At 43.0% G+C, this 27616-nt stretch overlaps 1 protein-coding gene across 2 annotated transcripts in view; it reads left to right on the top strand.

Moving 5' to 3' along the window:
- LOC126183188 (transmembrane protein 183-like) overlaps positions 1–27616 on the top strand; it is a 252438-nt gene that overhangs the window by 93083 nt on the left and 131739 nt on the right. For both annotated transcript variants that reach the window (XM_049924924.1, XM_049924925.1), the window contains exon 4: positions 10750–10827. In XM_049924924.1, the coding sequence (XP_049780881.1) occupies positions 10750–10827 (78 nt within the window). The remainder of the gene's footprint in view (positions 1–10749; positions 10828–27616) is intronic.

The following is a 27616-nucleotide window of genomic DNA, read 5'->3' as shown; positions in this document are numbered from 1 at the left end:
CAGTGACATTGTAAGAAATACAAACTGGTCTTCAGAATCATCCAGTGCCTTGAGCAATGACAATATTGTTATTACCTCATCGGTTTTACGTGTTGTAGGCTAACCTATTCCTGAATTAATCACTGTTATCAACAGTAATATCTCTACTCAGTTGCCAGTTCATCAGCTGTGTAGACACTCCAGGGGGCTCACGGTTCTTTCGCGAGTTTGTGCGTGGCGCACGTGGGGCGCCGAGCTATTGCAGCCAATTCTTCCCTCCGTAGCTGCATTTCCTTCACCCTGTCCTCCCTCCCTATCCTGTCTTCTTCTCCGTTGCCACCTCCTTCCCCCCTCTTGGTGTTGTGATTTATGTCGACCTTGGTATCCATCTGTTTTCCTGTATTGGCTGCAGTTTTTTTCCTTTTGCCTGTTCTTTCATCCTTTTTGGCGTTTAGGTCCTCACTTGAGGTTTGACCTCCTCTTCAAAATATCCTGTTTTTAGTGTGAGCCATATGGGGGAGACATCCCTCCCTAGCATCTATGGTGTGGTTTCCGCCCCCCCCCCCCTCCCACCCAGCCCCTTCCTTCCCCTCCCCCTTTCCCACTTTAACCCTCTTCCATCCTGCTAGGTCACCAGCACATGTAGCCAGTCCGTGTGATGGTGCTGCTATGTACCCATATGACTGACCTCCTGACAACAAAGGGATCACACTACCGATAACTGAGCTGTTCCCTCCGCATGTACGCTTCAGGTTATGTTGGGTACTCGAATCTTGGGCCTTTTATCCCCATATCAGTGTGGTTTCCAGGCAGGGCGATCTCCAACAGACCGTTTACTCCGATTGGAATCAGCCATCTAACAGACCTCTACTCACCGCTGGCACCTTGTCACGGTCTTTGTTGACCTACATAAGGTGTATGACATGTCTTGGTGCCATCACATTTTAATTACCCTCCATGACTGGGGCTTCCGTGGTCCCCATCAGATTTTTATCTGCAAATTTTTATCTCACTGGCTCTTCCGGGTTTGAGTTGGCACTTCACTCAGTGCCACTCAGATTCAGGAGAATGGTATCCCACAGTGTTCTGTGCTACGTGTCACACTCTTTCTCATTGCTATCAATGGGCTTGTGACCTCTGTTGGGCCTCTGGTTACCCCAGCATTGTACATTGACAGATTTTTCCATGTGCAGCTCCCACTCGGTAGCATCTGCTGAGTGCCAGCTCCAAGGTGCCATCCAATGGGCCTCTGCATGGGCCACCACCTGTGGCTTCCAGTTTTCTCCCTCCAAAATGCAGGTTACGCATTTTTGTCATCGACCTGCAGTATACCCCGATCCAGAACTTTATTTAAGCAACCAGCTCCTCAATGTTGTAGCACAGTCCCATTTCTTGGGCCTTATTTTTGATAACAAGCTGACATGGTTGGCTCACATTCACCACCTAAAGACTACATTTATGCGGAAGCTTAATGCTCTCCACCTTCTGGCCCACACATCGTGGGGTGCAGACGGTTGCACTCTTCTCCATCTTTACCGTGCTCTGGTCTTGTCCAGACTAGATTATGGTAGTCAGGTTTATGGCTCAGCAGCTCCTTCCACTCTGAAAATTCTTGATCCTGTTCACCATCATGGGGTGCATGTGCCTATTGGTGCCTTTCTCACTAGTCCCGTTGACAATCTCCTTGCAGAAACAGGGACTTCCCCTATACAAATATGATGGGGTGAACTCTAGTTTTTTAGGCAATCACCATTTGCCGATTCCCTGACCATCCCATGTACCCTGTCCTCATTGCAAGCGAGAGATGTCTCCCTCCTGATAATAGCCCATGGGTGGGATTGCCAGTTGTAATCCGTCTCACTTTCCCCTGTCGGGATTTCAGTCTCCACTCACTGGAATGTGCCCCGTGTACTCCCCTCCCTCTCCCTGTTGGGTGGTGCCTAGACCAGAGATTAACACCAATCTGTTCCAGGGTCCTATGGTCTCTGTCACTCCTACGGTTTACCAGTGTCTTGTACGTGCCATCCTTGCAGAGTTCCAGGGCGCTACCATCTTTTACACTGATGGTTCTAAGACAATCGATAAGGTGGGATACACTTTCACATTTCCTACTGGCTTCAAACACCATTTTTTGCTGGGATCATGTAGGGTGTTCACAGCAGAGCTTCTAGCCATTCACAGGGTCCGCCTTTTTGTTTCTCAGGCCTCCCTCCACAGTGTTTTAATTTGTTCAGACTCCATGAGCAGCCTGAAGGCTATCGAGCGATGCTACTCTAGTCACCCTATGGTGTCTGGTATCCATGACCTTCTCTCTGCTCTTGAGCATGCTGCCTGTTCAGTCATCTTTCTCTGTGTCCCAAGTCATGTGGGCATCCCAGGGACCGATTGGCTAGAGAAGCAGATACTTACCCTATTTCCTTTCATGATTCCAGCTGCGGATATACGGATCTATGTCAGATTTCTCTTTGCCCAAAAATGGAATGCCATCACGAGTGCTACTACTCATAGTAATAAACTCCAGATTGTCAAGGAGTCTACTTCAGTTTGGTGCTCTGCCTTCCGCTCCTCTCGGAAGGAGGTCACTATTTTATGCTGTTTACGCATTGCTGATACCCACCTCAGCCATTGTTTTTTCCTACATAATGACCCACCCCCACAATGTGATTGTGAAGCCAGATTGACGATACCTCACTTATTGGTGGGATGTCACCCTCTTTCGGCCCTTCGTGTTAAGTGTAGTCTTTCTGATTGCTTAAATTTAATATTAGCAGACAATCCATGGATGGTTGAACTGGTCCTGTTTCATCTGTGAAAGTGTTTTTTATTTCCAGATATAAGACTCTAGTCTTGGAGCAGGGGCAGGTTGGTTGTAGTTGGGACTTCTTTTACAGTCTTCTTGGTCTGTGACCCCATGACTGCCCCCCCCCCCCCCCCCTTTCCAGTTTTTAGATTTTTTCTCACCTTTTATGCCTTTACTGTGTGTGTTTAATGATCATTGTTTTATAATTTGACTCTCCTGACTGGATCCACCCACTTGTAGCAGACCTTCTTTCTCCTGTGATCCACTTTGGAATTGTGGGACTGTTGACCACGCTGTTTGGTCCCATAATCCCTCTCAGTCAATCAATCAGCTGTGCAGAAAAACTGAACTATCTTTAGAAAGTATGAGTGGAATAAAGAGCAGAAGAATTATGTTGATTCCACTTGTTCCCTCATGGCAGGAATGGATTAAAGGAAAGTTGATATCCAATTATACCAACAGATTTACTGTCGGGCTAGAATAATAGGAGTTGATACACATTTTTGAAGCCTTGATTATATTTTTATGCCATATCTGTTGTGGAGTTCTTTAGAACTAAGGAAAATTTAGATGTGGCTTTAAGAATGTGTCAGGGAGAATATTGATTGAAAAAAATCACCTTAATATGTGGAATATGTGAAGATCAAATGCATACTGTCAAAGTGCATGTTCAGAACTTATTGGCATGGTTAAGAATATGGGTCCTCCTAAGTGATTCGTTACCTTGAGGTGTAGTGATCTGAATTGGTTGATTTACAGAAAGCACTTGTAATTGCTGCAGGAAAATCCAAGTGATTGGTAGATGACCAGCCTGTGACTTTGAGTTGACAATTTGGGATACATGTTAATGCTTTCATGAGATTTTTGTAGAACAGTGATAAAGATGTAAAAGGAAGGCATACGGATTACAGGCAGAGGATCGAGTTTCAGAATTGTGAAAGTCCATACTTACATATGTTATACTGGATTGAAAATGAATCAAATTTTTACACTCCAAAAGGCAGATATTTGGTCAGTGGGAGTGTTTCATGTTCTTTATGCAATGAAAATGATGAGTTAAATGGGCTCAAATACACTCTCAGACAACAACATGCTATAAGAATGGGAGTTATCATCACTGTAGATTTAATTTTCCAAGACCAGGAAGCGACAGACTGGTTTTGTTAGGGCCAGACAAAACTTTGTGTAGGAATGGACAATTTTGTATGTTGAGAAGAAATCCTGAAGAACAGTACATAAAAAATTACATTCCACAGTTACTGAAATTGGGGAAACCAAATGTGGACATCGAGTCCTATAGAAAAGTGACAGCTGTATCTTCCTATATCTCCAAATATACTTCTAAACATGAGCCCGAAGATGTAGGTAAAGTGCTGAAAGATGCTGCTAGTAGAGTGCGAGCTAGTCACGGGGATGTTGGTAGGCAGTTGTTTGCCATTTCTATGGTGATTTTAAAGCATTGTAGAGTATCAATGTGTGAATGTGTATACAGATTATGCCACCTGAAATTGAGAGACAGTTAATGAAAAGTAGTTTTCAACAACACATGATGACCTCAGGAGCGATACAGAATTGTACGATGTCACAGTGAGCAAGGTGAAACTTATCAAAACAATTTGACAGGTATATTCAAAGCCAACTAATCTAGATCACCTCAATTTGGTAGAATTATGAACAGTCTTATTGACATGATAGCGATGAAGACAATGACGACGTGGGAGCTTATGAAGAACTAGAAGAGGGCGCTGAAACTGGACCAGCAACCATCAGATCTCTAAATGGAAACATTGTGAGACAATGAAGAAAGCCTGTGATTCTGAGGATCCATTATTACACCGTAAATGGGAGATAGGGGATGCTATTTTTATAGCTATCTTGTTGTGTGTGTGAGTGTGTATGTGTGTGCGCGCTGTTTTGCAGATAAAAGCAATTTGCTAGTGGGCTATGATACATGCAAAGAAGCTTTTATGGCACTTTGAGATCAATTATATCCATTTCGTGGAGATTCTGTTGAATAGTTTCAACACTGAATACAAAGATCCAGCCAAACCTGCAGCATTTAATGATTGTTAATTGATATGACCCAAAAGTGGCTGATGTTGCATCGAAGTAAGAGATGATGGAGAAGAAATGCATATCAGTATCACAGATGAAGAATTTCATGTCATGGTCAGCAGCATGAATATAGAACAAAAATATTTTTTGATGATGATACACAACAAATTTGATGTGAACTGACAAGTCAACCTAACACAAATGTTCCTTTAAAATTATCCATGACAGGATGAGCTGGCAGCGGAAGATCTTCTGTGGTCAAAATTGTAGTACATCATATTCATCCATGTTATGCTCCAGCAACAGAACAGTTATTAAATGATCAACAGGAGTTGCGTCATGTCTTGTCAGCAGAAAAACCATTCATAATGCATTTGCTTTAGGCATTGAGAAAGGTAGAGCAGCAATCTATAGGAAGATGACAGGAGAGCAGCTGGAGGATATCAGAAGACAATTCTGTCACATTCGTTGGTTTGTAATAGGTGAAACATCTGTGGTTTCTTATGAAGTTTCATGATCTATTCATCTCTGTTTACAAGAAATAAAATACTGTCAAGACATTTTTGGTGGGGTAAATATCTTAGTTTTCAGATATATTATGCAGTTGTTGACTGTTAAGGGCAGTTGGTGCTTCAGGCAATCAATTATATTTCAAAGTGAGCTGCATTTGTGGCATTACTTTAGGCTTTGTGAGTTACAAACCAACATCAAATAACAGAATGATAGCCAATTTATAGACCTTCTTAATAATTGTAGAGTAGGTGAGTTGCGTATTGAACGGTAAGAGATTTTGCTTGAAAGAAGTCTTGTATCTGTGGCTGGTGATTTTTGCCAACAGTTGAGCTATACTTATTTTTCCCCCCACATGGAAACTAGTGAATGGCCATAATGACAAAATGATGGAACTACTGGCCAATATAGTGAAAATTTATACATTAAATGCTCTCACTGAATCCAAAGAACCTGCCACTTATTATCAAAAATCCATTCAAGCTTCTATTCCACAAGACCGCAACTGTACAGGAGGATTGCTAAATTCAATAAAAATTGCAATCAGTGCTAGAGTCATGTTGCGAGTGAATTTGAAGGTTTCAGAAGGGTTGGTGAGTGGTAGCATGGGTATTGTTAAAAAATGGAATGGAATGGATTTCACAGAGATCAATTGGAAGAATGGGAACTACTGAATAAGATATTTATAGAATTTGATGACAAATCGATTGGAGGGAGTTTTAAAGACAAAAATGGATGGATTACAATTCAGCCACAAAGTTTGTCATTTCATGGTCCGAGAGGTATGACAACATTGGAAGAATAATGTTTCCCAAGTTTTAAGTTGGGCTGTTACTGTCCATAAATTGCAAGGGGCTGATATGGAGAAAGTTGTCATTTATGTAGACGAAAGTACTTTTGGAAAAGGCCAAGTGTACGTGGCCTTAAGTTGTGTAAAAAGCTTGCAAAGTGTTGCTATGTCAAAGAAAGCTGTTCAATAATCCTCATGACAGATTGGCCTTCGCAGAATTGCAAAGACTGAGAAGCAGCACTGCAATAGTTTAATTTTTTACTAAGTGTTTTACTTTATATAATAAAGATATTTTTATGTTGAGAATACATTGCTATTCTCACGTGAAACTACTTCTTGTAATAAAATGCGTTAAATACTCTCATCGTATTTTACCATTGTTTTGATTTTATGTAGTCTTTACCACAATACCCCATCCATGACATACTGTATTCATTATCTAAAAATATTTTTATATTGAGAATACTTCACAGTTCTCACTTGTAGCTACTATTTGTAATTAAAATGCATTAAACACTATCAACTTATTTTTACCATTGTCACTTACACGATTTCTGTGTTTTTTGTTTTAATTAATGCATATATTCATTCATGATGTTATAATGTATATTTAGCTAATTTAGGTAACACAGCAATAAGCAGTGATGATAACTCTAAACCAAGTTGGAAGAAAGTAGACTGCCATTTCGTTTTCTTGCAAGAGGCTGCCTAAACTGTTAGGGCAAAATCACTTGATTTAGTACATAATTGTAGACCTCAGAAAGAACTACATAAAAGCTTTTTCTTTTACTGGTGAGCCACAGTAATTCTTTTTCTGCTTTGTAGGTGCTGAAATGGGCGACGTCAAAAGACAAAAATCATATTCATTGGTCAACTGTAAAACATAAACATATGTTTTTGCAGGCTGTTATTTATATCTTTTTGAGCTCTACAGTTTGGTACTACATAACTTGATGTAGCTCTTATGTATTACATAGTGTATATCAAGAGAGTGTGCTGATGGAAAACATTTTTTGCTTTGTTTAGCTGATGAAATTTAAATGGCTGAACAGACTGTCATGGAACATAGTTAAGAACCATTATGATTAAACCAAATTTCAAGTAAAAAAAAAAAAAAAACCAACTGCATTAAAATCGGACCTTTCATTTGGGAGCTGTGATGCCACAGTCAGATACACAGATACGCATGTTAAATATTTAACAACCCTTGCATTGGGAGTTAAAAGATAAGCACAGAACAAGGTTGACTGGTGAATACAGGACCTGGCTATCTTTTTATTGTTCCTTATTGATTTAGTTACCATATTGAACTATACTATTCCTATCATTTCAAAATGAAAACAAAAACTAATGAAACAAATTAATGCACTAGGAAAATATTCATTTGCTGATCCCAAATATGATGATGAAAAATGCTCAGTTTTCAGTTGTCAATTAATCCCATCATTTTTCAGTCAATTGTGCATCATGAACGTTTGGGGTTATCACAAAAGTGGGGGAGTGTTGAGCTGGAACATCTGGGAGTCTTTCATTTTAGATTGTATATAAGTGACCTGCCAAATATGAGCTGAATCAGTTGGCTGTGTCAGAGGCTCTTATTATGGTAACACTAATGGAACTAACAACTGATGTCAACCTACCCTATTTTATGTATTGCATTATAAGAATCACAGTTAACTGATGACCACCCCCCCTCCCCCCCCTCAAAAAGCAAAAAATAATCAGTTTAGCAAAAACTGCATGAATGTAAGATGTTCATTAAGTGGTGTTTGTACATGGATATGATCTACCACCTATAGAGAGTAGATAACAGTGAACACCAGATTCAAAGGAATAGCCATTAGAGTCCAACACTGTGCCATGACAACTGTTTGTGCCATTTATCTCTCCTATGTTATCCTCTTGGGTGATTTCAACACCCACAATTATTTGTGGGTCAGTGCAAACATGGATAGTAGAGAAAAACTTAACAGATTGTTCACAGAACTAAACATCTGCCTAAAGAATAGGAGCACCCCAACATCTATGGTAATCAACCTACACTCTGCAGTCCTAGACTTTACACCACTGATACAAATGGCATGTCCACAGCAATGTATGCAACAATGACTGTTACATAATTATGAACTAATGAGGACTTACCATGTTGGTCCTTGTAAGGAGCCAGTTGGTAGGCATACAGCCCAGACTCTCAAATAACAGTGAACCAAGAGAATGTATCAGTGAGATAGTGCAAGACACAGTGAACTTAATTATTCAAGCAGTGAACAATGCAGTACCCTTATTGTAGATGCAAGTCAGTTGCATGGTGCTGTATAGTAATAGCTGAAATCATCAAAGAGAGAAGAGGATTATGACAATAAGAGACACCCCTCCACTACTACCCTAATGTCAATGAAATGTCTGAGATTGAAGGCATGTGATGTAACTAAACTAAGAAAATATGATGTTGAGAATACTATATTACTTCAGAAAACACACATACACCAGCTTCTCAAGTGTGAGCTAAACTATGAAATATCAATGGTCACTCTTTTTCAGCAGGCATCCCTGGAAATTTTAGTAAGTCATTTGTACTAACCCTTTCAATGCTGCTAAACTCCTAGTTACATGTTACACAGAAATGTCAGTGTCAGTCAGGCTGAAAAATGTTGTAACTGATAAAAAATGATCCCTGTGCAGGTTCATTTCCAAAAGATGTGGAGTCACAACGCAAAGAAAAACTATTTAAGTTCCTTCCATGAAAGGCAAAGGTATGACGTAGGAGAGGTGGGTGTTGGCAGGGCGAGTGTTGGACAGCATGAGAGTGATGTGCTCCTGCATGGTCCCCTGTGTAAGCATGCCTGTGGTCTTCCCTCATTTGCAAAAGGCATATGACACAACATGAAGATAGCGTGTCTTGGCCATAGTATATGAGTGGGGTTTCCGAGGCAGCCTGTTCATTTCTAAGAATATTTTTAGTGTCAAAAAAGCTGTGTCAGCACGAGCTCTTTGTAATCAAGTAGTACAAGAAAACGTGGTACCACAGAGTAAGTTGTTTTGAGGACCACCATCTTTGCATTCAGAATAACTCAGTAACCATTGCTTGACGTGGTGTATCATTGGCATTGTGTGTTGATGAATTTTGTTTAATTTGGAAATTTGTGGTAAGTCTTATGGGATAAAACTGCTGAGGTCATTGGTCCCTAAGCTTATGCACTACTTAATCGTTCAAAATCCATTTATTCACTCTTTTAGAATTATGTCTGTCCACCCCCACCATAAATTATACTCAAGCACTCAACTCCTAGAAGTAGCAGATAAGTTTTGTTTTCAGGGCTACTCTTCGGTAACAAATTGACATGGTTATTACATACAAAGCAGCTTAAGACAACATGCATTCAGAAATTACACTGATTTTAACTCAGTTGGCCTATGGTTACATTACATATGGGTCAGAATTTATGGAACTTTGGAAACAGCAGCTGATGCAGCAGAATCAACTGATCCAATTGTAGCAGCAGCAAGAAGCACAACAGAAGCAGCTGCTCCAGTTACTGAAGTGGTAACTATAGATTTGGGTGACCACACTGTCAGTCAGCCCTGTTTGTTAGTATTGAAGAATCTGATAAGTATTGGGCACATTATCTGCAACATTTTCTACTTCGCTGTAAAGTGGTATCGTGTATCCATTTTGTCAGAATGCCTTACTTCTTCCTGCCAGTAACAAGTTATATCAACTACCGTAGTCCAGAACTAATGCCCATTAGTAGAACTAAATAGCTTATCATATTCTGTAATCTGTGATTCACTAATTAATCATAATGACCAGCAAACTCGCATAATAGCCTCAAGGATAAAATTTAACCAATGTAGCAAGTGCTCTGGTCTGTTGTATCTGACCTGGCCTGCAATCTTACTGGGTTTATCTCCTCGGTTAATTTCATCTGCAAACAGTGGGACAAATCCTATGTTGAATCATTTATTAGAAATGTGATTGTTCAGTTAGCTCCTGTTTGAAAAGTATGGTCAAAATTGCTGCTGTTACGCAATTTTTGTTTCAATAAGTGTTGCACTTAGCTCAATCATTTGAAATTACTGTCTGTGCACAGTAAGTTTTTGAGAAAAGCATTAGGGTACCTGCCGTGTCTGGTGGTAGATGTAATCAACAGTCAGCAGGTGAACAAACTACACCTTCCTTTCCTCAGAGCCCACCATTGTGCACTATCCTGACAATGTGTGGTAGGTTGAGACATAATTTAGTTCTGGGTATGCCCTACACTGTTGGACAGTGCTTCCAAACCTGATTTTTGAAGGTATGGCTGGCCCCCAGCATGAGAGACAGCTAATAAATGTACCACTTCTCCCACAATGTTGTCAACATACCCTAATGCATCACATAGGTGTAAGTTAAGTCCAAAATGCTACAATAAACATGTGCAGTGTCACTCCCCACACCTTGATGCCAAGTGTTTCTCCTTAAGAAGTGTGACACCTATCTTCCATGTGTCATAGTATGACGCCAGAATAGGTACAACTGTGCTTACCTGAAATTAAGCTATTGAAATTGTGTGGTGTTCTATGAGACTGATTGAAAGTAGTTACCTTATCCATAGTTTTTGTCTCTTTATTTCAGATTTGTCAATGGGAGGAAGAAAGTCAGCAGTCAGCAGCCTGCGTGGGGTAAAGAAAAGCAACACAATTGTACAGGGTGGTAAGTTCATTTTCTGAGTATGTATCTGTTTAGAAGTCTTCAGAGTTGTTGTATTTTGCAAAAATCAACAAAATACTTATTCTTTCTCATACAACATGCTGTTATCAGCAGATTTTCCGTGGAGGTGACTGAAGATTTCACATTAATACACAATGTGATTCTACTTTTCACGAATCTCTATTGTTATTACCATTTCTAATAGGACTGCTGTCAGTGTATTTATATCATCTTTGGCCAGATTTTATTTCTTTTTTTTTTTTTTTATTTCCAGTTGTGTGACTGCCAAAGTACACAAAGATTGCTATGTTTGTTCATAAGGTAAATATTTTTTCATTTTTTGTTGCAGCATGTTAATGCAGTAGTAAAATGAAATGGAAGAAAAATTCCAGTTTTCTGATAGCTGGAATGGTTGGGTGACTGGTAGAAGATAGAACTGGTCATAAAGTGTAAATTAACTTCTGTACAGGGTTGCTGAAAGACTTGCACCAGGCTGTTGTGCCACATGAAATATTATTATTATTATTATTATTATTATTACTGGGTTATTAAATGGAGGGTGAAAGGAACTGAATTGTGCAGTCATGTAGGTTGCTAAAATATAGAGTGAACATAATTTGACAGTGACATAATGGACATTGTTGGTATGAAAGCTAGGAAGTGGGAGATAAGCTGAAGAATGAAGGGACATTTCCAAGAATATGGTTCTTGCAGGGAAGGGTCTGAACACAACAAAGTTAATTTCTCTGAATTTGTGTGTGTGAGTCAAAGGAAGCATTATATTCTGTCTCTTTCATTCCATCTTTTAGCTATCTATCATTTCTTTGCTATTTCTTTTTGCAACTTCAGTTTTTCTTGTGTGCCTTCAAAGTGCTACTTTTATTAATGTAGGAAAAGAATAATGGTGACAAAGTTGCTTAAATTCTCTATCTTTAATTTGTTTCTTGTTCTTTCCTTTATTGTAGTTCAGCGAGTTCAGTTTTGTGCCGTGTTCTGGGCAGTATAACTATAAAAAATGAGTTTCATTTTTCTAGCTAATGCTATATGATATCCCATTTCTTTTGTCTTCTAACTTTTGTTATGTTTTATTACTTTTTGTATCAGTGGAATTGTTCTCTGTTACAGCTCAGACTAAAATATTTGATGCAGTCTTTTAACTTGAGAAGAAAATGCTGGTGGCATACAAGGTAATAGCTGTGATAATGACCCAAAGTGACCAAGCAATATTTCAGCATTGGTTTTAGAGGTGGTTCTCTCTCTCTCTCTCTCTCTCTCTCTCTCTCTCTCTCTCTCTGTGCTGTTCTGTATAATACTGGGTTAGTGATACGTGTCTTACAATAAGAGACCACAAACTAAAAGGAAATAACCTGAGAAACAAGTGGAGTGATAAAAGGAAACAGCGTGGTGAACAAAATGAATGAATGAATAATAGCTTAGATGAGCACAATGACAAAAATTTTATGCTGAGAGAAGCATTAAAAAAGAAGCGGATGTGGGCAAAAGACCTAGGATTGATTAATGGAAGCAGATAAGGCAGCTGGAAAAGGGTGTGAAACAAATCCCATATTCTATTATAAACTGATGATAAAATAGCAGGGTAAAATTGAAAATATTCTCATTATGGATGGGTATGTTTTATATACATTATAAACTGTGTATTCATTGTTATTTATGCATCTCATCTTGAATGTACACATCCTCTCTGTTTTACAGCAGTATTTATGCCATTTTTGTGTCTGCTTTCATCGTAAACTAACAGTAAGTAGTGTCTCTTTAGCATTCTCTTCTAAATTGTAGTTTTGTAGAGCATAGGGATAAACTCATGAATAGGCTGTTGCAGACATAAAGACTGTTGTTAAAGTGGCAGTAAAGAATAACTGAATATGTTGTGAGGGTACTCTGGCTGAATAATCTAGACAGCATAGCTGTTCACATTTAACTTTCAGCAAAACTGCAATACCTGTGATCAAGTATTTAATGCTTAAAATCTAAATTCATTTAGGACTTTTTTGTGCTCTTTCTTCATATTTTAATCCTTGGAATACATCTAGTCATCAGCATTTTAAAGAGCCCCAGAAAATTAAAACCAGTGATCTTCCTCTATGTCTGTCTATGGAAGATGACCATATTGTTCAGATTCTGGGTGGTTTTCTGAGTTTACATAAATACCTATTAAGCATGTAATCTTAAAAACTGGGAGACAGACAGCTTGATTTATTACTTAGATTCATGAAACTTAACATGCACTGAAGATATATGATAATGGTGTGTCGAAAATTACTTTAGGATTGATGCTTCGGCAGGAGCATATGGAGGCTCGGAACAGAGTTGCAATGTGCCGCACTGATCACAAGCGTAATCTTACATTTCATTCAAGTCGCTCAAACGGGCAAACTATTCACTTTATAAATACAGAAATTGAATCGGTGTGTTCTGAAAAAGCTATGCTATGTTTTTGTTGTTTTATCAGGGACAAAAAATTATTAAAATAATATTAGGACAGTTTGTGAAAGTGCATTTTTTCATGACGTTACTCGATTTTCTACATGCAGGAAACTTTTTTGTTATTGAAGTTGGTGAATACATAATGGAAATGAAATCTTAAGACGACTTCATATTTTCATATGTTTGAAACAAGTACTGTGCTAGAGATCTCTAATGAGAGATAATTTGAGTTAAATATGGAGCACAGTGGTCCGCTCAGGCATCAACTACTAATCGGGCATCGGTACAGTTTCGAAACAAGAAACAGATTGGTATAGGTTTGTAACAAAACTGTTATTAATTTTTCTGATCTGCCTACTTAATTCTAAAGCAATTAAAAATAAGATTAAGCATGTCTATCACAGTAGAAAATGTATCTTAAATAGACCAACCTCTATTGTTGAGAAAGAACAAAAGCGATGCAAATAACAGGGCCTCTGTATTATAGGACTTGTGTTGTAAATAGTAAGATTTGTTTTGTGTGATGCATACTGAATTTCTGTGATGAACTTCCTTTGAAATTAATTGCTGTTAAGTCTTTCTTATTGAAATTTCAAAAATCTGCCTGTGCTCCAATTCTTCGAGGATAATGGAAAAACTCCACCGATGTTTCTCTCATTGCTGTGATGGATTCCTGAAGTGTCACTGTCACTGTTATCATGTAATGAAATTATCATCCCTTCCACTGAATTTTTGAAAGAGCTTCATAATGCCACGCCCTTTCCATGATGCTTTGCATATGTTTGACAGTTTTCTTCCAACCTTTGGTGGTGGTGTTCCTGACAGCTTCTCTTGGGAGTGTGTCAACTGCAGAGAGGGTAAATTTACTGTTATTCATCACAATGTAACCTTTAATTTGAGCCTGTATTATTTCTATTGGGTTGAAATGGCAATGGTAAGCTGGCAGCCTAACAACTGTATGCCCATAATTTTTTTTGCCAATTCTTCAGTGGCTTCTGTAGCTTATGGAGAGAGATTTTTTTCCATAAGTTCCACCTTTTTTAAGGTCATCACTTACATTGATATTATGATGCTGAAGCTAGTCGATCATTTCCTCCTTTCAGTTTGCCATGGTAAGTGCCTTGTCAACAACAACTGATTGGTGAGGAGCATTATCGAGTACAGTTGTTGACTGTTTTCCAAGATTTGGTATTAGTGAATATTCAAACCACTTTATAAATGTAACATGGTTCATTCCTGCATGATGATCTCATGGTTTCCTTGTCTAAAAAGCAGGAGACTGTTTGGGAGAAAACCCTTCAAGGTGTCTGTGTGATGAAGAAAAATCTGCCATCCTTGCCAGAAGGCATTGCCATTGTTCCTTTAGCTGTGTCGCCTGTCCGTCTGTTTCATGATGCCCCTTAAAAATCGGCATCACCATGCAGCTATATCCTCCCTCTCCATCAACAGCTTATGGCTACAGAAATGTCCATAGTGATAGCCAAGGTTGTTTAAAACTGTGGACAAGGATGTGCGACTGCCTTGAAAAAGTCTTGATTCTGTAAGTGTGACTAGCAACTTCCTGAGCATTAAATGTTTCTTCCTGCGAAAATCGTATACAAGATGACAAATCGCATCCTCTGTAAATGAATTGATGTTGGTAATCCGTTGTCCATATGATGCTTTTTTCCCAGGGATGTTAACTTCTGATGATTCTTAGCTTCCTTTTCTTTGTCAGACATTTCCTTCCCAACCTTTTCTGTTGACTGCCATTTTATGAGAATTCCCTGACCGGGAGAATGACATTGAACATTCCACTTATAACTTTTGATGAACTTCCCACTGACATAATTGAGTACCACACAAAGAGTAATGGCAGCAGTGAATAACGGCAGCAATGATTAACGGTAACAACTTCTACAACTGTAAAAACGAATATGCAGAAAGTCACAGGGTGCAACGATCATGCAGGACAGCAAGCTGGCTGCAACTGAAGCACGCTGCAAACGGGAAGTTTTGTTTGGGGTAAAGGTTTGGCAACTTCGGGGATTTGCTGCAGCTGCAGGTAGTGTGGGTGGAAAGTGATCTGGCCTGCCGTGTGGTTCCTCCCCCCACCCCTGCTCCCTCCCCCTCACACCTTCCCTCCCCCCCACCTATTCCTCCCCCTCAGACCTTCCCTCCTCCCCCCCCCCCCCACCCCCACCCCCCCACACAATATCTGTCCTCTCTGTCAATCCTAAAATAATTTTGAAAAGACTATAGTCAACAAATATTTTAATTTTATGATAAATTCATGAAAGTTAATCATTTAAAAAAACCACTCAAAAGTGTTTAGTTTTCAATAACTGTAAGCAAACTAATGTAGGCATCAACCATACTTCACAGTATGCCAACAATATTTTATTATTTATTTATTTAACCTGATGTGATTAGGGCTGTAAGCACCAACATCTGCATCCACATTTACATCTACATACATGTACATACACTGCAGGCCTTCATACGGTGCATAGCAGAGGGTATCCAGTACCACTACTGGTCATTTCATTTCTTCCTCTCGGAAATAGAACGAGGAAAAAGCAGCTACCAATATACTTCCTTATGTGCCCTAATTTCTCGTATCTTATCTTCGTGGTTATTACATGAAATGTATGTTGGCAGCAGTGAAAATATTCTGCAGTCAGCTTCAAATCCTGATTCTTTAAATTTTTGCATTGGTGTTCCTCGAAAAGAATGTCGTTTTCCCTCCAGGGATTCCTGTTTGAGTTCCGTAGCATCACTGTAACACTTGCATGTTGTTCAAACCTACTGGGAACAAATCAACTGCCTGCCTCTGAATTGCTTTGATGCCTTGCTATAAAGCTCCTTTGCTGATGAACCCCACTTTCCCAAAATAATCCCAATGAACCGAAGTTGACTTTTCATCTTCCCTACCACAATCCTCAATTGTTAATTACATTTCATATTGATTTTGCGATGTTACACCAAGATATTTAAATGATGTGACTGTATTAAGCAAGACAATAATAACGCTTTGTCTGAATATTATGGGTTTATTGTTCCTACTCAACCACACTGACTTAAATTTTTCTACATTTAGAGTTAGCTACCATTCATCACACCAACTAGAAATATTACCTAATTTATCTTGTATCCTCCTACAGTCACTCAACTTCAACACCTTATCTTACACTACAGCATCATCAGCAAACAAACAGACTGCTGCACAATGTCTTACATTAGACCAGGGTTTCACACATACAATATGTATTACATCATAGTTACCTAAGAAATTATAGTTTTAATATGACAACTAGTATTGTTGTATACCACTCAGTACACAACGGTAAGGAGAGATGGGCTGCAGAGTGGTGCAGCAACTGCTGTCTTAGGAAAGATGGACAGGAGCAGAAAGGATTAGTGAACAAGTTAACACAGGAAACAGAAGATTTACTCAACTTGTGTTCTTCTAAGCATGCAAAGACTCATTACAAATGATACAGCAAGAAAACAGAGCCCAGTTCTCAATGTCAACAAGGAAGAGGCTCTCTCTACTTCAGCACGATTGATGGTGTCAGGGCTGTAACTAGGCGGCATCTGCATAACCTCATGTAGCAAAGAGGCTAGAAGTGTCAGTGGGTCATGTGGCTGCTGTCGACTGTCCTATATCACAATGGCAGGGGGTGCTTGTGGCACATAGCCACTTGAGGCATGGTTCAGCAGGCGTGCTCCATAGGGTCTGCCATATCCCATACGCCGCGCTATCAGATTCTGATGGAAACTTGCAGTTCTGTTGCAGCTTTACCACCCATATGGTGGTATTGATATGTGATACCACATTCCTCCCCTCACCCAGACCTCCTAACCATTGTCATGTAGTGTAGATGAGTGAACAGTGATTTGGGGGATGGGGGTTGGGGGGCTGGATGCAAGTGGCAATGAGGTGATTGGAGCCGAGACTGAGGCAGTTCCTGAGCTGCTGCTCATGCCCCAAGCCTGCCTGGGAACAGCAGCTGAAAAACAGGGCAGAGTGTGCACGCCCACATCCAGAAGTGGAGCAGAAAATGAAGACAGAGGTACCTTGATGTCTGCAGTGGTACTCGAGATGGCATGTAGGACAGATCCAGGGAGGAGGGCCCATCACCCGATGACGGTGGCTGTCAAGATGGCGACACCTGTGAAAGGACATCGGCTTCCATCAGCTCCAGGACACGACCAATGGCGAGGGGCCCGCAGGGCCCAGATGCAGCAAGAGCTGCTGCATCCAGGCAGGCATGGAATCTGGGAGCACAAAGCCTGCAGCAGTATCCCACAGTTCACGTGGATGAATCTGATTCTCGTGGCATCTCAGCAATCCTCTCTGTCTGTGCACGAGAAACATAGAACATCCACACTGGACTCGCATTTGGGAGGATGACGGTTCAATCCCGCGTCCAACCATCCTGATTTAGGTTTTCCGTGATTTCCGTAAATCGCTCCAGGCAAATGCCAGGATGGTTCCTTTGAAAGGGCACAGCCGAGTTCCTTCCCCGTCCTTCCCTAATCCGATGAGACCGATGACCTCGCTGTCTGGTCTCCTCCCCCAAACAATCCAATCCAATCCATAGAACGTCCGAGAAAACATACAATAGTACCTTGCTCCCAGCATCTCCTTCTGCCGTACAGTCTGTAAAAGACCAAATCATTAGTGTGCTACTTTGCCTGTCTGGGCGGAGTGGGCGCCACCCTCCAGGACAGGTGCAGCAACTGAAGCAAGGTGCAGTGACACTGTTCATTTAACAACTCTACTAGTGATGGTCTGTCATGTGGCTGGGAGCGATAGAAACACAACAATAGCAGCAGAGCTTGATCCTGTGTGTGGGAGGCATGAAGTTCGTCCATCTGTTGCTTAAATGTTCACACAAAGCATTAGACTTCACTGTTGGATTGCGGATTGAATGGTGCACTCGTGATGCTGGCAGCACTGCAAAACTGTTCATACTCAGTGGGAACAAACTGAGGTCCATTGTCAGTCACAATCACTACAGGCAAACCCTTGAGGCAAAAGATTGACAACTAGGCCTGGGTTGTGGAATGAGCCATAGTAGAGTGCATAGGAACCACAAAGGGAAGTTTGCTTAAAGCATTAACAATGATGAGCCAACATATATTCCAGGAAGGACCTATGAAAACCAAATGCAGTCATTGCCAAGGTGCTTGAGGTTTGGGCCATGCAAACTACTGAGATGGAGTTGACTGATGTTCAGCACAGGCTTGGCACTGAAAAGTCATTGTTCAGTTTGTGCATCCAGACTGTGCCACTGCAATGATGTCATGATAACTGCTTGGTGTGAACAATGCTCCAGTGACCTTGGTGTAGCAAATGAAGCACATCAGGTTGTATGTTGTTGTGCTGTGATTGCATTGGATGAACACCTTGGCTATTGAGGACATGTCCTAAGTACTTATGTTCAGTCTGAAAAAGACACACATTTGTCTGTTACATTTGAGACCAGCTGCAGACAACACTTGAAACGGAATGCGAAGATTGACAATGGGTTCATCAGGAGTGCAGCTGAGGTGACAGTGTCATCCAAATAATTCTAGCGAAAAGAAACTTTTGCAGTCAGCTGCTCTAGAAAGTGCTGAAATATGATTGGTGGGAAGCACTGCCAAATGGAAATCTCAAAAATTTGAAAAGACGCAGACGAGTATTAATGACAAAAACTTATTGCGACTGCTCAGTCAGATGGGACGTCCACTGACTGGCAGTAATGGGTGCTACGACCCTACTGCCTTGCAAAGCAGTAAGTTCCTGAGCCACCTGTTCTCGGAAAGCATGAGGAATGAGACGAGCTCCAACAAAACGTGTCTATGCATTGTCCTTCATAGTGACATGGGAAACGAAATGGCTTTGTGTACACCCTCAGAAAACAAATCCTGAAATTCTACTCATAACTTAGCAACAATGCCCGAGGATCAAAGAAAGAAACAGTAAGTACATTGTCCTGAATGCTTAAACCAAAAAAATTAGAGAGTATAGACCAAATATATTAGTGCTGAAATGGGTGGAAAGCACGGTAAATGTCACTGTGTTCATCAAATTTTGCAAAGTTTTAGGAAGCCTACAAGTGCGTAAGACAGGAACATCCTGGCTTTTATATGTCATCAGTGTATGGCGCGATGTGCACAACTTAGGTGTGCCAAGCACATAATTAATGCTATGGTTGAGCAAAGTCACTGAAGCTCCAGTGTCCAGTTGCAAACTGCCTGACTTCCCTGCAATAATGAGAGACACGAAAAGTTTTTTGTCCTCATGTAGGCTATTGCAGTGTTGTTATGCTCTAAAGATAATGTAGGGCTTTGAAAACGCACTACACTCTGTTTGTGCGCTAGATTTGCGTGAAGGAGTAGCAGAAGAGGGTGCCTTACATTTCTGTAAGCAGACAGACTATAGATGGCCCTGTTTGCTGCAAAAAGACAGCAAGTCACTGCACACGAGGGGCAAGATCGGCAGTCATGTGCCATATTACAGTGAGGGCATGACTTCACACTTTGTGCTGGATGTGACACATGTTAACGTGAGCACTGTGGCTGTTACCGGCTGGGCCACTGTGTGTGAGCTGGTTGTGAGGTCTGTTTGTAATGGCTATCTACAAAACAAACAGGCAGTACCCCTAAACTATCTGCTGCACTTTTGCAGGAATGCCGATAGTCTAGAATTGGCAGAATCTGTTCCTGAATTTGAGTGTCAGCGATATTGTGTCTCATGGTGTCATGAACCATTGTATCACTGTAATATTTGACACAGTCACATTTGAATCTTCACTGTCTAGTAAAGCCTTGCAGTTCAGTCACCCGCTGACAGTGTGTCTGTCCTTGTTGCTTACATAACCTAAGAAATTTGTAACGTGAACCCGCCACTTGAATCCTGTCCTCTGTAAGCACCTTCTGGGCACAAACAGGAAAAAGTCTAGCGCAAAGCCTCTTGTCACTCCCACCTTGGCCAAGAAATAAGAGTGTTGGTCAGTACCTTGTATGTGATGCACTGTGATGTGCATGTAGAACTGTGCGAGGTATTCTGTCCAGTCTTACCTCGTCTCATCAAACTAACGAAATGGCGGTGCATATGCAGGCGGTGGCACTGCCATTGAGTCAAGTGTCTTGTGTGAGGTCATCACTTCAAGTAGCTGCACCTTTTGTTGACTCTGAAACTTAATAAACTCAGTTAGATCAACAGCAGGCAGTGCAAAAGGCGAATTCGGCCGAGTAGGGATATTAACTGAGCGACACGCAGAATAACAAGACAAATAAGCACAGAGAAAGCAGAAAGGAATGCAAAAGCATCAACCATGGAACGTAGAATATGAAGGGTGCAAGCTAGGCAAACACTGTGGACAGAAGACAAGCAACAACGGCAGAAAATAGCCAAAAAAGACAACAGAATGGGAAAAAGTGAACTTCAAGACTGGAAAATGGTCACGTATAGGCAGCATGACTTGTCGCCAGGCATGTTGTCTGCAACTTCATACACAATGGTAAATAGAGGTGTGCTACAGTACCTTGCTGTCGTCGTAGGAAAGCTGGGCAGGAGCAGAAATGATTAGTGAATAAGTTAACACAGTAAACAAAAGATTTATGCAACTTGTATTTGTTCAAGCATATATAGACTCATTACAAATGATGCAGCAAGAGAGTGTCCAGCTCTTGCTGTCAACAAGGAAGAGGATTGGTACAGAGCTGCTGGAGGCATGGCTCAGAGGGTGTGCTGCATTGGGTCTGCTGTATTCTGCATGATTGCTGTCGGTGTCAGACAGAAACTTTCAGTTCCATTGCCAACTTTGACACCTGTGGGGTGGTGTCGATATGTGATACAACAACTATTAAAATGGGGTGTGTGTGTGTGTGTGTGTGTGTGTGTGTGTGTGTGTGTGTGTGTGCGTGTCTGAAGTGGCAATGTGAGTAAATTGTACTAACTATGAACTAAAGAAATTAATGCTGGCATTACTTGTACTACTGCACCTAAGGCCAGTATTGACAGTAGGGCTTTGAGGTGACTATCTCCTTCATTCAGAGTAATGGATGTCTTCCTAAGAACATAGTGAAATTATGGGATAAAAGCACTTCTCTGCACACATGGCACACTGAAATTTTACCCTCGGGGGGGCTCAGCATTTAGTTGGTGAGTATGGGCTTGGCGACCCCGGGGTCTGTGAGCTGGGGACTGGGAAACGCCACCAGTCCTCAATACCATAAGCTCTGAGCGTGCTTAAACAGCCACCGTAAGGCGCAACAGTGGAATTTTGTACGGTACAGAGCCCGGGGATCTTGGCTTAACTGCCTGGGTTGCGAGGATGGTATAAACCTCTATAAAAAAAAAAACACTCAATCTCAAGGTGTGCTGCACGCCGAGGGGATGCATGGCTGTTGAGGTAGAACAGTTGCTAGCAGGCGACCCCTGGGGAACCTGCCGCCCCCCCCCCGGTTGTATTAGGCTTACCCAGGCAAGTGGGGCTCTGTCTGGGTGGACATTCTTTTCCCTAGCTGCTCGTGGGAAAGAAATACGAATGGTGCACAAGCACGAGTCTCTAAGAAAGGAAAGTTCAATGCTTTAAAGTATGACCCCCAATCGTTCCCTTCCCTGCTCACACCAGGGGAGGAACAGCAGTCTAAATTACCTGGCGAGACATATTCTCCTCGATTTCTGGTTTGCAGCCGAACAGATGGGGACTCATTTCTGACCACCAAGCCTCAGTTTTTTGTGGAAAATTTAGAGGACAACTTTGGAGAAGTTGAGGGCATGTCTAAAATAAGGTCTGGAGCAGTCCTCATACAGACAGCATCCCCAGCACAGTCACGGGCATTGCTTGCTTGTGACAAGCTCGGTGATGTTGCAGTCTCCATTATGCCTCATAAGAGCCTCAATATGGTTCAGGAACTTATTTTTCATTGTGACCTGTTGTTGCAGTCTGGTGACGAGCTCCGTGCAAATCTGGATTGCTGCGGTGTCCACTTTGTACAACGTGTCTTCAGAGGACCTAAAGATAGTAGGGTCACCACCGGTGCCTTCATCTTCTTTTGAGGGTGACACCCTGCCGGAGAAGGTCAAGGTGATGATATATCAATGTGATGGTAAGCCTTACGTCCCTCCTCCCATACGCTGCTTTCAGTGCTGGAGGTTTGGGCATATGTCATCGAGATGTGACGTCAACCCTACCTGTCGGGATTGTGGAATTGCCTCCCACCCCAACGTCCCATGTTTTTCGCCACCCCCCTGTTTGTGTCAACTACGGACAGAAACATTCACCTTGCTCATCAGACTGCGCGGTTTATCAAAAACAATGGAAGATTATGGAGTATAAGACCTTGGACAGGCTCACTTACACAGAGGCTAAATGCAAGTACGACCAACTTCACCCTGTGCACTTTTCATCGATGTATGCTGCAGCAGCTTTGATGTCGCCATCCCTGGCGATGAGCCCCGAAGCTCAGCCACTTTTTGTGGGTCCTCCAGCCCGGCTGTCTATTCCTGCCCCCCACCCCCCGTGGTAGTTGGGGGAACGCCCTCTTCTGTTGCTCCCCTGTTTTCAACATAGGAGTAACAACCCCTCCTTCTTTGGGGACTTCTGTCCCCACCTCTGAGCCAAAGAAGTGCCCACCTCCTCCGGCTCACCTCGCTCGGAAGGGATCGCTTGGTGCCCTCCCTTCCACGGTTACTGCCCCTCCAGATGTCAGCCAGTGGCTGAAAAAGCCACCACCTGAGGGCCGTAGGGCTTCCATGAGACTTGGTCGGAAAAGCCCACCCAGCCTGATAAACCGAAGGACAAACGGGACCCTACCAAAAAGAAGGAAAAGCAAAAGGAGGAGGACATAGAGACAGAAAAGGAGTTCACCACTGCACCTGAAGATGATGTGGAGCATCAAGCGGCCACTCCGGAGCTGGGCTAGATGTTGCTCGACCTGCAGCTCCTATGGAAGTTGATCAGGCTACTTCGCAATCGGTGGCGGCGAGCGTTTCTAAGGTGTGACTTATCACCCCCCCCCCCCCCCCCCCGGTTCTTTCATACCATTATCCTTCAATGGAATTGCCGTGGTTTTTTCCATCACCTTGCCGAGTTGAAACAGCTTTTTTGCCGCTTCCCTGCCACTTGTCTGGCCCTACAGGAAACCTGGTTTCCTGTTCAGCAGACCCCCTCCCTCTGTGGCTACCGGGGTTACTATAAGAACCACGTAGAATACGACAGGGTGTCTGGTGGTGTCTGTGTTTATGTTATTGCCACTGTTCCTAGTGCCCCAGCGCCAATTCACACGGCTCTCGAGGCTGTGGCTGTTAGAATCCGGGCAGGAATGGAGCTTACTATCTGTTCCCTCTATCTTCACCCAGATGAGGTTGTCCCTCTTGCTGACCCCTAGCTGCCTTCTTCGCCTGGCTCCCCCCACCATTCCTCCTTTTGGGGGACTTTAATGCCCACCACCCTTTATGGGGTGGGGCCCAGATCTCGGGCCAGGGTAGGAACGTTGAGGCTCTCTTGGCACAGCAGGACATTTGCCTTCTTAACACTGGTGCTCCCACATATTTTAGCTTGACTCATGGCACATACTCGGCCATTGACATCTCTCTTAGTAGCCCAGGTCTTCTTCCATACCTCAGTTGGAGGTTCCACGACGACCTCAGTGGTAGCAAGCACTTTCCTATCCTGGTTTCTCTTCTTCAATCCCAGCCCCCTGACCAGCTGCCATGATGGTCTCTTCGTGGAGCTGATTGGGCAGCCTACACCTCAGCTACTAATGCCATTGCTCCGCTTCCTGGTGACATTGATTTGGCAGTAGACAAGATCACTATGGCCATTGTTTCTGCAGTTGACTCAACTGTCCCCTGTTCTTCAAGTACCCTAAGGCGTAAGTCAGTCCGTTGTAAGACACCAGAGATTGCAGAAGCTATCCGGGACCACCGGCAAGCCCTGCAATAACACCAGCGTCATCCTTCTCTAGAGAATCTGGTTGCCTTTAAACGGCTGTGGGCCCAGGCTCGGCGGTTAATCCGGTGGAGCAAACAGGACTGCTGGGGATGATATGTTGCCACCATAGGTTCTCGCACCTCCCCATCTCAGGTGTGGTCGCAGGTTCGGCACATTTTTGGCTTTTGCTCTCGTGCGTCTGTCCCTTGCCCATCTTTCCGGGGTACACTTTGTACTCACCCAATCGCCATCGCCGAACATCTGGCAGAGTACTTCGCTCGTAGTTCCATGACAGCAGGCTACAGCACAGAATTCCGCACCATTAAAGAGCAGGCTGAGCGTACACAGTTGTTGTTTCGCACGCACCGTTGGGAACTATACAACACCCTGTTTAGTGAATGGGAGTTCCAAAGAGCCCTTACAGCTTGCCCCGATACCTCTCCAGGTCCAGACCGAATTCACAACCAGTTCCTTCGCCATCTCTCGGCACACTGTCGGGGTGAATTACTCGTCCTGTTTAATCGCATCTGGACGGAGGGCATTTTCCCAACTCGTTGGCAGGATAGCATTACCATCCTGGTGCTGAAACCTGGTGCAGATTCACTGGTGGTTGATAGCTATCGCCCTATCAGCCTTACCAACGTTATGCGCAAACTCCTGGAAAGGATGGTGAGTCGGCAGCACATGTGGATCCTCGAAGCTCGGGGCCTCCTGCCTTCCGTCAGGGCTACTCAGCGATCGACAATTTAGTCTTGCTAGAGTCGGCTATTCGTACAGCTTTTACTCGGCGAGAACATCTAGTTGCTGTTTTCTTTGATCTTGGGAAGGCGTACGATACCACCTGGCGCCATCATATCCTTGCTACGCTGCACGGGGCTTTCGGGGTCCACTTCAGATGTTTCAATGGAATTTTCTTTCCAATTGCTCCTTTCGGGTTAGAGTTGGCACTTATTTTAGCTCTGCTCATATTCAGGAGAACGGTGTCCTGCAGGGCTCAGTTCTCAGTGTTCCCCTCTTTTTGGTGGCGGTTAATGGTCTTGCGGCTGCGGTGGGCTCATCGGTCTGTTCCTCTCTATATGCCAATGACTTTTGTCTTTATTACAGTTCCCCAAGCATCAGTGTCTCTTAACGGCGGCTGCAGGAATCTATCCGTAAGGCACATTTTTGGGCATCCAACCATGGTTTCAGTTCTCAGCCTCTAAGACCCGAGTGATGATGCATTTCTGTTGTCGTCCAACGGTCCACCTGCATCCAGAGCTCTACCTTGCCAATGGACTCCTTCGTATTGAGGAGACACATCACTTTCTTGGAATGCTGTTTGATGCTCAGCTCACTTGGACATCTCATCTTCACGAGCTTAAACAACGGTGCTGGCGGCACCTCAACATACTTTGCTGCTTCAGCCACACAGTTTGGGGGGCTGCACGAACAACCCTCCTACAGCTCTATAAGACCTTAGTCCAGTCCCGTCTCAACTACGGGAGCGTGGTGTATGACTCAGCAGCACCTTCAACGTTGCAGATCCTCAAGGCGATTCTCCATTGTGGCGTCAGACTGGCAACAGGTGCCTTCCACACTAGTCCGGTGACTAGCCTTCTTGTAGGAGCTAGAATCCCTCCCCTACGATTCCGCCAACAACAGTTGCTTGCATCATACATCGCCCGCATCCACACCTCGCCCGACCACCCAAACCGCAGGCTCCTTTTTCCATCTTCTGCACTCCCCTCCCCACGACGGCGGCCTAGGTCGGGTCTCCCGATCGCAGTCCGCATTCGTTCCCTTTTCTCGTCACTAGAGCCCTTTCCACTTCCTCCATCCTTCCAGCCCTCTTCATCTACCCCTCTTGGTCCCTCCCTCTCTTGAGGCTTTGCTTGGATTTGTCCTGCGACTCCAAGTCCTCTGTTCCACCTGCCAGTCTTCGTCAAAATTGATGGCGCTTGCCTCGTTTCGTGGTGCAGATGTAGTCTACACCGATGGTTCTGTGGGCGATGGGCGCACTGGGTTTGCTTTCATCCACAACGACTACGTTGAGCAGCATTCCCTGCCTTGTGGGAGCAGTGTTTTCACTGCGGAGCTGGTTGCTCTTTATGGTGCACTCGCTCACCTTTCCTCCAGCCCTGGGGAGTCATTTGTCATATGCAGTGATTCCCTGAGTGGATTGCAAGCACTTGACTTGTGTTTTTCTCAGGACCCTGGGCCACATCGACATTCCAGGAAACGAATGTGTCAATCGGTTGGCCAAGCAGGCCACCACTTCACCACCCCTGGAGTTTGGTCTTGTGGAAAGAGACCTCCGGCCAGCCCTACATCGCAAGGTCCTCGATGTCTGGAGCTCTGAATGGTCTGTCTTGAACACGCCAAATAAGCTCCGCATGGTAAAGTCATCCACGGCTGTATGGAACTCATCCTTGAGGAGCACGCGTAGGGACTCAATTGTTCTCTGCCATCGCGAATTGGACATACATGGTTGACCCACAGATATCTCCTTCGCTGTGAGAACCCGCCCAAGTGTCGCTGTGATGCAGGGCTGACAGTGGTCCATCTTCTGATGGACTGCCCCCTTTTAGCCCCCTTGCCACAGTCGTTTAATTTACCAGCTGCAAGTCCTTTAATACTAGGTGACGATGCCTCAATAGCTGCCTCAGTTTTACGTTTTATCCGTGCAGCTGGGTTTTATCACTCACTCTAATGTGGGCGCTCTCGCATTATTTCTCAGGCTACACCCACTCCAGCGACTTTTAATTGTGACATGGATACCCAAATAGTGTCTTTTATGTTAACAAGTTGTGTTGGTACCTCTATCAACGCTTTCCAGCTGGAGGTTCTTCATTTGTAGTTGAGTGGTTGACCTTTTACCTGATCCATCAACCACTGTAGTCTGTTTTACTCTAGTCAGCTATTTGCTCTGCTCCTTTTAAGTGTCCTTTATTTTGTGTTATTGCGATGTTCATTTTAGCTCTGTATCCCTTGGTGTTCCCTCCCTCTGGGTGCAGAGGTTACGGTTTTACTGTGTGGGCCTTTTAAAAGTATGTCTGTTTGGAACAGGGGACTGATGACCTCAATGTTTAGCCCCCATCAAACCCCAAAACCAACCAACCAACACTGATTTTTTGTGTAATGAGAGATGATACTGAATAATTTTAATGATACATTTATGTTATATATGTGGGGTGATTTTGGTAAACGGGGGAAATAACCCCTGAGAGGATAAGGGGCAAAAAAGATCAAACTGTCATGTGGCTGTAAATGCATTCTGAGGCAGGTAAACCAACATCAAACCATCCTTAGCCTGACACAGCACTGCATTGTTTCATGACCTCTAACCATATAGTTGTCTGTCTGATCATCCTGATGTGCTAACCTGTTGCTAATAACACCATTTTGAACAATTCTCCTTGGCCACCCTTTATCAGTAATTTTCAAATGGCATT

Source organism: Schistocerca cancellata, chromosome 4 (assembly GCF_023864275.1).
Source record: "Schistocerca cancellata isolate TAMUIC-IGC-003103 chromosome 4, iqSchCanc2.1, whole genome shotgun sequence".
Classification (NCBI taxonomy): Eukaryota; Metazoa; Arthropoda; class Insecta; order Orthoptera; family Acrididae; genus Schistocerca; species Schistocerca cancellata.
The sequence above is the reverse complement of the archived record's forward strand: the minus strand, read 5'-3'. Positions and strand labels throughout refer to the sequence as shown.